At 37.6% G+C, this 11,103-nt stretch overlaps 1 protein-coding gene across 2 annotated transcripts in view; it reads left to right on the top strand.

The window, feature by feature from the left end:
* Positions 1-11,103, top strand: part of Vta1 (vesicle trafficking 1) — a 57,127-nt gene that overhangs the window by 12,830 nt on the left and 33,194 nt on the right. Inside the window, exons 2-4 of one of the 2 annotated variants that reach the window (XM_005360992.3) lie at positions 6,728-6,822; positions 9,864-9,991; positions 10,690-10,765. In XM_005360992.3, the coding sequence (XP_005361049.1) occupies positions 6,728-6,822; positions 9,864-9,991; positions 10,690-10,765 (299 nt within the window). The remainder of the gene's footprint in view (positions 1-6,727; positions 6,823-9,863; positions 9,992-10,689; positions 10,766-11,103) is intronic. The other variant, XM_026786446.1, reaches the window with a different exon arrangement.

The raw sequence follows: 11,103 nt of genomic DNA on the forward strand, positions 1-11,103 counted from the left end.
GTAAGTTGAGCATCCAAACTGCCTAGGCTCCCCCAAAGCCAGTATGTGCAGTAGGATCAAAAACCCATTGCCATTGTTCTTGAGTTCTTATTTGTCCTCATTGTCTGCTATGTTCAGCAAGTCCGGTTTTATGCTTTTTTCAGACCCCCGCGAAGGGTACACCCACACACTGAGACAATGAGGATGTTCTATCTGTTTTTTTTTGTTTTTGAGACAGGGTTTCTCTAGCTTTTGGAGCCTGTCTGGAACTAGCTCTTGTAGAGGAGGCTGGCCTTGAACTCACAGAGATCCACCTGTCTCTGCCTCCTGAATGCTGGGATTAAAGGCATGCACTGCCACTGCACCACCACCTGGCCATAAATGTATTCTAACACAGTATGTATGCTTGGTAAGGTGTAGACACATGGGCTATGTGCGTTCTTTGGCCTTGTGAAGTTTCCCCATGCACATACCCTTACTGGTATTTGACTAACATTAGCTATGCTTGGCCATGCAGATCAATGGCCTACTTTCTCTTAGCCTCCTCCTGGCCAGTACCTTAGCCTTCACCTTATAACTCATTCTTTCTGAAGCTAGATAACTAATAAAAATAAATAAATAAATAAGAATTAAAGACAAACTTAATTTTTATTTCCCCAATTCAACCAGAGGACATATTGTCCTGGCTTGGAGCTGTTGTCTTTCCCCTGAGTTGAGAGTGTGTCTCCATGCAGAATGCTGGTCTGGTTTAACTGTTCCATGCTTGTAGCTTTTCTCTAGATAACATTCAGGAAACTTGCTTCATGTATTTTGTTTAGGGTTTGTTTTTGTTTTTTTTTTTCTAGGCTGTTTAGATAAGCCTTGACATCTCCCAGTTTCACAGGCCAGCCTTGGACCTGACAATCGTCTACCTCAGCCTTAAAAGTATCATAGAGTACAGTCCTGCTCCTGCTGGGCCAGCTTATGTTAATAATCAAATGTCGTGTAGTGCCTGCGGTGTGTCAACACAACGCTAGTATCCAACATGGAAGTGTGAATATTGGCTGATTTGTAGATATTAAAAACCTAGATATATTAATTTATAGGTCAATTTTCATTTCATCTTTTAGGAGGAGTTAAGAGTAACTTTTTCTTAAAAGTAGTTGTAGCTTACAAGGGCTCCAAAATACTTGTCTGATGAAGGAAGAATGCGTTCCCTTTAGTAGACATTCATTTATTCTGTCTTCTTGTTCTTTGTTTTATTTTGATTTGATTTGTGGTCAAAGTGTATGTGTATTGGCAGGGGAGGAGATTGTTCCTGTTGTTTTACTTTGGAAAGTAGTACAATTATACCTGCTATAAGAACTGCAGTGTAATTCAATGTTCGACTCAGAAATTGCTTCACAAAGGATAATACTGATGATATAGCAGGTGTTTATAACAAACTTAATATACTGTAGTATTTTCAGTTATATCTTTTGAAATAAGTTTTGTTTTTAAACATTAATATATATCATAGTATTTAATGTCATGTTCTTTTGATGTAATAAAACCTTATTCTCTGGTGTGTGTGTGTGTCTGTGTGTAAAATTTTGTATTTACACGTTAAACGCTTTACACTTCTCTTGGATAAGCAAGACCTATTAGAACATTTATTTTCAGAGTCTGTGGAACTTTGAATAATGCATACCTTCATGATTAGTGAATGTTTGTTTCCCGAATGCCTCACATTAAAGTTGGTTTGGAAAGTACTTAATCCTTTTGCAAACATACCTCATTACGCATCATCAAATAATATTTATTCATGAAAACAAACAAAAAGAGACCATAATTTGAAAAAGAGCTGGGATGGAGGTGCACATGGAAGTGGGAAAATGGTGTAATTATAATATCAAGAAACTAAAATCTATCCATCCCATTCCTAAAAGAAATTCCAATATGAAATATTTTATTGTTGGCAACTTTAGCTACACATGCATTTCTTCTACCTGTGTTACATATTAATGTTCATATTTCTGTCTCTACAATGAATTGCTTGTGTCAAATAGCTCTTCATGAAACTGATCCTTTTTCCCTTCCACATGGCTGCAGATATTTTTTAATTTTCATAAAGAGTTTAAAGGTCTTATTTTTATTAGTATTAAAGAATGTATCTTCTATTACACTTTCCAAACTTCAAATTGTAAGCCACATAAGTGTTATTTTATCACCCGCTGTACCTGAACCTGAATCTACTGCTGTTTCAGCCATCAACTGTGGCTCCTCAGTTATTGGCTAACTTCTCAGGCAGTAGCTGGTCAGGACTTCTAAATCCCTCTAGACCTACCTCCTGCTGCCACCACCAAATGTAGTTTTTAACTAAATCTCTATCACTCTATTCACCAGTACAGTCAGAGGCTGGGGTGAAAACCTGCTAGCTCAGAGAGGTTGAGGAGCAACTAGCTGACCTTCCCTCTTCATTGGTGTCTCAGAGTCTCTTCCACCTCTAAACCAAAAAGGACCACCACACTCAAAGTCGCTCCCTACTACTTTCTGCACATCTCTCTGTTTTCCAACCTCCCTCTGACTCTCTATGATTACTTTCTGTCAACTAGTTGCTGGTTCCACCTCCTGATCCAAGATTGATTGTTTAATTAATGCAAATGCACACTCAGAGTTCACAGTGTGATCATATATCTCACAACACATAACTAGTACAAAGGTGTCAATTCAGAATTTGAGAGGATCTAATTGTTAAGTTAAGCATCTTACTATATAACAGTGTCTTTACAATGCAGAGTAATATAGATAGATACACACACAAATGAAGGGAGCACAGTTTAGGTCATGTCCATAAATATTATTACATTGTGTTTCTAGTGTTCCTAAAGAATAAGAATCTGGATGATAGTGGTGAAGTATAAATAATGTTATTTTTCCTTCAGAGGAAATAGATAAACATTTCTCTATATATATTGTATCTTTCCTTCAGAGGAAATGGATACACATTTTTCTATATATTGTAAATAACAGAAGCTAAATAAGGTCCTTAAATCTCTCACATGACAATACATCGTGTGTGTATATATATATATATATATATATATATATATATATATATATATATATTTGAGTATGTTTTTGCCAGGGGGCTATAATAAAAAGATTTACAGGTAGAAGTATAGTCACATAGGATGTTCATATAGAAAAGTATATTGTAGACGGATATCTGGTTACTGTTCTATTTGTATGAAAAGACACCATGACCAAATAACTTATTTAAAAAAAAGCATTTAATTAGGAGCTTACTTAACATTTTCAGAGGGAGAATCTGTGACTATCGTGGTGGTGGTGGTGGTGGTGACAGTGGTGGCAGCAGCAAATAGGTAAGCATGGTGATGAAACAGTATCTGAGAGCTTACATCTTATCAGCAAGTTAGAGGCAGAGAGAAAAGTTGGGAATGTTATTGGCTTTTGGAACCTCAGAGCCTGCCCCCAGTGACATACTTCCTCCAATAAGGCCACAACTCCTCCAACAAGGCTACACCTCTTAGTCTTCCCAAACAGTCCACCAACTGTGGTACACATCTTAAAATCTTTAAGCCTATGAGAAGATTCTTATTCAAGCCACCACAACAGGCATGGTGGCATGGCTGTCTAGCCCCAGCACTTAGGAGGCTGAAGCACAGCAAATACCTGCAGGCTTAAAGCTAGCATTAGGCTATATAGTGAGTCCCAGGCCAGCCTGAGAGTCAGAGCAATACTCTTATCTCAAAAAGCCAAAAGAAAAATACATTGTACAATTAAATCTGGTTACAGAGATAGCTGAAAGAAGACAGATTATAATTTAAATTGAAAAGGTGCTAAGGAACTGGAAGCCTGGAGTTGTGCATATAGTTAAACATTAGAAGAACAGAGTATTACATTCACGAGTTGTGCTTGATAGACAACTTCAGCTGCACATTAGCTTGTGATGGTAATTAATTTGTGGAACAGCAGAGTGAACAGAACACATAATGCTTTAGAGGTCAGTAAGTTTGTCTCTGTATTTATATTAGATTTAGATTATCTTGTTTATTGCAGAAAAAAAAACGAACTAATGAGCCAAGTAAAATGAGGATTTGCTCCCTTGATTAAAATAAAGGCTTGCTAACAGTACACCTGTCAGTGTACATCTCTATGAAATTACAGGATCCCAAGCTCAAGGAGTTTCAGAGCTAGCATTGTGAAGGGTGCATATACTCCAGGTGAACACTAGAGTTGAGTTACCAAGTAGTAGTAGTCTAGATGGCAAGGAAAAATGAAGAAGGTGAGATCCTTCCCTGCCGTTATGGCTGTAAGGAGACTTTGCTGACGTCTCTCCCAGCAGTTTCTGGCTCTGTGGTGTTAGTCTCGTTTATTGTACAAGGCCATACTTTTGTTTTGAATGTTGCAAAATATAATCTTTGACTGTACACATGTCTCCATAGCAAAAAGATGGAAAACAGACATATGGGAAAGCACCTAGCAGTCTCTGCTACAGTAATATGCATGTAATCAAGAAAGTTTCAGAAGTGTGTGAGATGGTCAAGAATAGACCCTGAGATCCACAGGCCATTGCGGATATGATAGCATTGGGTGTCAGAGGACACGAGCAGCCTGAGAGAGTTGAGAAGATTTTGGGGAAACATTACAAATTAGATAACAGCAGAACTCCTAAAGGTAACTTGTAAGTCCCAAGATAGGTGGACTGTGAGGGAATAAAAATAATTATTATCCTGAGGACTGCAATCCTGATCTCCTGAAGTGCTAACAAGTTTGGGTTAGGACAGAGCAGGGGAACCAAGGGAACACTGGTCGGTGCTGATTATGAAGCAGTATGGGCTAGAAGGGTCTTTGAATGAGACAGAATTCTGTCTGATCTCAAGTAAACAACTAAGACTGGGGTTAGTTCATTAGTATTGTGTTAATTTGCATTAGCCCCTGTTGTAGTCCCTACCTCTTCTTCCCCACCTTCAAGAAAACCAAAAAAAAAAAAAAAATAGTTCTTCAAACCAGTTTGTTACAAAGGAAATCAGTTTAGTAGAAGATTTTAATTTTGATAGCTGTCCTAATTTATAGAGTACCAAGATATCTAGGAAATAGGTAATATCATTAGGAAATGCAACGAGATGTTACTTTCAATCCCTAGGTTGACACAAGTTTTTGTTTAATATCAGCTTTTGTGAGTTTAACATACACAGGCTCTTGCATAGATTATAATTATAGATGTAATTATATAGTGGTACTTTGTGTTACAGCACACCTTAAAGAAGCTCTCAGAAACGGCACTTGAAATGCTACCTCTTGCTTCCCTCTTACCCAACTTGTGAATATATCCACTAGGAGGTGCCATAACACAAGACCAGTTATAACAGTTGAGAATTGCCCCAGTGTGCATGTGCTGGAAGTACCCATGTGAAAACACTAGTGCTGCTGTCTCCAGGATGTGCTGAGTTTGCAGAAGGGGGCGTTACGTGTGTGTGTGTGTGTGTGTGTGTGTGTGTGTGTGTGTGTGTGTGTGTGTGTGTGTGTGTGTGTGTTCATCCCGTAGTCACTACCACAAACATTTCTAGTTCTCGGCAAAGAAAAACTGTTGTGTTTAGGAGGTCTTTGCTTTAGCCTTATTGCAAATGCTTTTATTAGTCTTTAAAGAGGTGTATTTATTTAAAGGAAAGCATACATTGAAATGACTGGAACAATTCTCCCTATAAATCTTAGCTCAAGCCTCTGTTGGCATCCTTGCCCAAGTTGACTATCAGCACCACTAATCTGGCACATGTTCGGCATTCTTTACATGGGTTGTATTTTGTCTTATCTTGTCTTTTTTACTTTAATGCTTTGACTCACAAGTTAAATTGTACATCCTTTTGACAGCAAAGAAGGCCTTACTTAGAAAAATGTGTTAGCATAGTGGTTCTCTTGCATTGTTTAGGTAAAAATTTTGTGGTAAAATCAAGAATAAATATAATTTTATTTTAAATTTATATACGTTCTGAATTTCTTACTAGGTAAAAATATTTTAAATACTCAATCTCTTAAAAATTTTAAAGTATAAAAGTTCTGCTGCTTCCCATCTCACAAGATAGCATTTAAAAAGCCAGGAAACTAAACCAAAGGTGAAGCCTAGAGTCAAAAAAGCAGTGCTGTTGCGTGTTTCAACAGGGGAAGCATGAGATAATTCTCAAGAATATGAAACCTTGTCTTGTTTAGAGAACTGACAGATACTCCTCAACTTTCTGGATGTTCTGAAAAGGCGTGTAGGAAAAGCCATGCTCAGCTGTTAAGTCCAGGGCTGTGAAGAATAAGACTGTCCACAAACCACTTGGGGGGGACAAGAATGGTGTTTCCTTAATTTGCATGCTTAGCAGAATGACTAGGTATTCTACTCAAAATATGTTGCAAAGGCTCTTGAGCCTCTGGGAGTTGGGAGGAGCCTGCAATAAGCACACACTCCTGGTGTCCAGTCAGCAGTACTTACTTACCTCAAGAGCAACAATCATGGAAGCCCAGACACAAGGACCATGAGATCGATGTCATGGAAAAAGGGAAATACCAGATTATAGAGCAGCTAAGGTTGATCAGAAAATGGTTGTGGACATTTTATCAAAGATTCAAAATGTTCCTCCATCTACTTTTATCCTAACAAATGGAATTTATCCTCATGAATGGATGCCATAAAGTTTATAATCATGGATGTAATTAAATAACTGGTGGATATTTTTAAAATGTATAGAAATTTAAAGGCAACTTATTTTTCTTTTTTGTGTAGGTCGCTTATATGCTATGCAAACTGGAATGAAGATTGATAGTAAAACTCCTGAGTGTCGTAAATTTTTATCAAAGCTAATGGATCAGTTAGAAGCTGTAAGTTAAACAATAATAACTTACTATCTGCCTGTTTGAGATGGCATTTTATTTTGTGTTTTTGTGCATGTGTCTTCTGTCATTTCAGCCCTTCCCCTGGCAACACTTAGCAATATCATTATACCTGAAGAAAACTCTTAACACTGTATGCAGGGGAGCTCCAAGTGTAAAGTAGGCCGAGTTATCATTGCATATGCATTATTGTTGATGGCTTTCTGCTCATCCTTTCTTAACTTCGTTCACATGGTCATCTGGCTTACTGATTAAGGAATTCTTAAGGAATTCTTAAATGGCTCCTCCTGGAATAAAGTGGGATATTTCATGGAAGGAATCATGAAGGAGGTGGTTCCAGTTGCTTATCCTCTTCATGGCAGGGCACTCTCCTGTCCTGGCTGGACAGAGGTGGATGAGAAGTCTCCCTCTTCACTGTGGGGAGCGGGAACGTTATTGTGTGGGTAGATTAACAGAAGGTTGAGTTGTTTGGATTGAGTGTCACTGAATAAAGAATATAATGCCAACCATTACTTGTATTAGTAATCAAGGTCCACTCAGTGACCCTGTGCCCTGCTGTCCTGGTGTCATGGTTAGTTTATCTTGTCACTTGGTGCAATCTGAGTCACTAGGAAGAGGGAAATTCAGTTAAAGAATTGCTTTGATCAGATTAGCCTGTTGGCATGTCCATGATAATTGGTACAACAGATCTCAGCCCACTGTGGGTGATGTCATACTAAGGCAGGTTGGCTTGAACTGTCAAAAGAGCTACCTAAAAGCCAGAGAGCAAGCCAATAAGGAATTCATTCACAGTTTCTGCCCTGAGTTCCTGCCATGACTTCCCTTAATGATGGACTGTGTCCTGGAAGTGTAAACCAAATAAATCCTTCCCTTCCCTTCCTTAGTTTTTGCCACAGCAACAGAAAAGCATATCACCTTGTTTATCTCTCACAGGCAGTCAGTGACACAGTTGAGCATCTGCTGTGAGTGTTCCTTTGGTAGTTTGATAGCTGTGTGCTTGCTTCCCGTTTTTTTTTTTTTTTAAATTGGATCACTTGCATTATTTGGCTTAAAGAAACAAAAGTAATACATACTAAAATTTATGTTAACCCAGAACCTTTTAAGGTTTTCATTGTTTTACTTTATTATTCCAAAGTTACTATTCAGATCAAAGGGCTAGATCAACATAGAACTTACAGCCTACAACAGCGTAGAACTTATAGCTTAGTTGTAATTGGCAGCCATAGATTAAGTATCCTCTGTGACTGTCACTGTCTACTTACCCAGAGTCCCTGGTTTCTAATGCTCTTTGCATGGATATAAGGTGAATCAGAGTGCTGTTGCTTGAGATGCTGCTGTGGAAGATGGACAGTAACTTTCATACATCACAGTGAATGTGTAAAGTTCCACCTGTCACAGACATTTACACAGATTGTGTTTCTTCAGTACTAGTAATAACAGCTAAGATAAAAGCTTTAGACTAAGCAGAACTCAGTTCTTCACAAGGCATGCACTCACGACAAGTGAGGTAAAGTCAACAATTTTGCATGCATATCTCCGTGATATAGTGTTTGCATTGTACTTTAAATCATTCAAATATCTCATGATTTTATGAGATATTTTTGTTTGAGCATAAGATGAAGTAGCCTATTTTCACTAATTTTTAGGACTAAATCTGCTTTACAAATCAGTTTACAGGTTAAACACAATAAATTGTGTTATATGGGGATTTAGCTGGATTTTTGCTGTTATTTAGAGTAAGGTTAGGCAAAATTACCTTAAATTCCAACATTACATATATCTCTTCTGGATTTTAAATTATTCTGTTTTAATTGTCAGTGTTTTTACTTTGACTGACTTTTAGGCAATCCACATTTGTGTGTGTGTGTGTGTGTGTGTGTGTGTGTGTGTGTGTGTGTGTAAGAGAGAGAGTAGAGACAGAGAGATTGTCTGCATGTGTGTGAGTGTTCCCCATGTGTGCAGTTGTCTACAGAATCCATAAGAGGACATCAGAGCCGGGCGGTGGTGGCGCACGCCTTTAATTCCAGCACTCGGGAGGCAGAGGCAGGCGGATCTCTGGGAGTTCGAGGCCAGCCTGGTCTACAAGAGCTAGTTCTGGGACAGGCACCAAAGCTACAGAGAAACCCTGTCTCAAAAAACCAAAAAAAAAAAGAGGACATCAGATACCCTGGTACTCAAGTGACAGATTTTTGTAAACCACTGTGTGGGTGCTGGGCACTAAACCCATGTCTTGTGTAAGAGCAACAAGTGCTCCTAACCCTGAACTCTTTTTCCAGCCAGCCTCTAACAAAAGCAATTTTAGTGATATGGTTGCCTAAATCTGATGTTCCCGAAAATATTTTTATTTCAGTTTAATGGTTCTAGACAAGCAAAAGAAACTACTTGAGTTTCAAACTATTTCAAATTACTTTTTGTGTAGTAGAGGGATATGCAAACTGAAAATCTGCATAATTGTAAACTGCGTTGACTTGGGCTATTATATGTGTCTAAGTTAAAATAATCTGGTAATGAATTTGTCACCTTATTCCTCTCCTAGTTTGCTGTGAGCTCTCCTCTAAACACTGTGCTCTAGAGGCACTATTTTAAACACAGTGATACTCATAATTTTATTTTTATATATTTAATACAAACTGAAATAGGTCAAAGTTAAATTTTAAATTATGTGCTTGAGAAGTTTCTAGTTCCATCTTAGGGTACTTGTTAGTGGCTGGGTAATAGTTAGATGGGTTTGATTCTTCACCAGGGTACTTGGCAATGTTGTCTTTTATTTTTGGTTGTTTTCATCTTGAAAGCCCCATTGTATTTTTATGTTTTCATCCTTGTGAGGAAGTTGGGCTTTTGTTTGAGTACAGGAGGCTGGAGTAGAGCTATTTTATAAGATTTGCTGTTAGTTTTTATTGAAATGAAAGTGAAGTAATTTATTTAAAGTAATTACTAGAATTAATTGTTCCTTTTTTTGAGTTAATTGTTCTTAAACAGACCCTTCTGAGAACCCAAAATCATGAGCTATGTGTCTGATTTTTTTTTAGCTTAAGAAACAGCTGGGAGATAATGAAGCTGTTACTCAAGAAATAGTTGGTTGTGCCCATTTGGAGAATTATGCTTTGAAAATGTTCTTGTATGCAGACAATGAGGATCGAGCGGGACGGTTTCACAAGTAAGTGAGGAAGGAATATAAAATTGTTTTTTTATAAGTTTGGCTACTTTCAGACCAGAATTGTCTAGTTTCCAGTTGAATACTGTGTCCACCTGAGTATTGGTTTCTAAATTTTGGACCTGTAATATACAGTGATTTTTAGGTTACAAGAGGACTATTTCTCAGTACATTTGTCCCAGCTAGCCACTCTTTACAGTTAGTGAAAAATCTGAGTTGATTTTAGTCAAAACAAATTTGTACTGATGATGTCAAATTTTAAAGCATACCAGTCTAGCTGGGTGTGGTGGCACATAGCTATTTCGAGTTAAGATCATCAAAAACTCAAAGCTAACAGAGGCTACATCTAAAACACTGTCTCAAAAAATAAATCATACACAAAACAAGAAAGAGTACTAGCCAAATTAGATGACTGGTCACTATTATAGTATTTAAAACCATAGAAGTGCATTGTTCTTTTATATAGATTCCGGTAATAGTTGAAATTGCTAAATCAAACTTCACGAAAAAAAACTTGTAGCATTTACTTAGGTCCAGTGTGTCAGATTTCTATGATGACATTAGCAGTGGGCTCCCATTTGTGTGGTTGAAATAGACTTTATTTCAAGTACTGATTTCAGTGTTGTTAAACATACTTTATAGGCATTGGAATGCATTTCAGTGTTTGTTTAATTTAAATCCGAGCTCCTGTTCTCTTCCAGAAACATGATCAAGTCCTTCTACACCGCGAGCCTTTTAATCGATGTCATAACAGTGTTTGGCGAGCTGACAGATGAGGTGAGTGTGTGCCTGTCTCAACTGAAGAGGAGCAGTGTTGCTTTCTATTGTTTTATGTCTTATTGTTTCCTCAGACCATCATGTCTGTCAGAAGTGTGAATGGAAGCAAAAATGGTCATTTTTCCAACTACATTTTGAAAGTCAAATGAAACAACACTTTACACATAGGGTAGGAATGCTTTGGAAGATACTTGATTTATCACTTAAAAAAGAAAAGAAAAAGAAACAAGAAGGTAATGTAATTGTAAATACAAATTGGAACAAAAGAAAAGCAGAAATAAAAAATTGTTCATCAAAACCCTATCAATACCATTATTCGGCCGGGCGGTGGTGGCGCA

The sequence above is a fragment of the Microtus ochrogaster genome, linkage group LG4 (assembly GCF_000317375.1).
Source record: "Microtus ochrogaster isolate Prairie Vole_2 linkage group LG4, MicOch1.0, whole genome shotgun sequence".
Lineage (NCBI taxonomy): Eukaryota > Metazoa > Chordata > Mammalia > Rodentia > Cricetidae > Microtus > Microtus ochrogaster.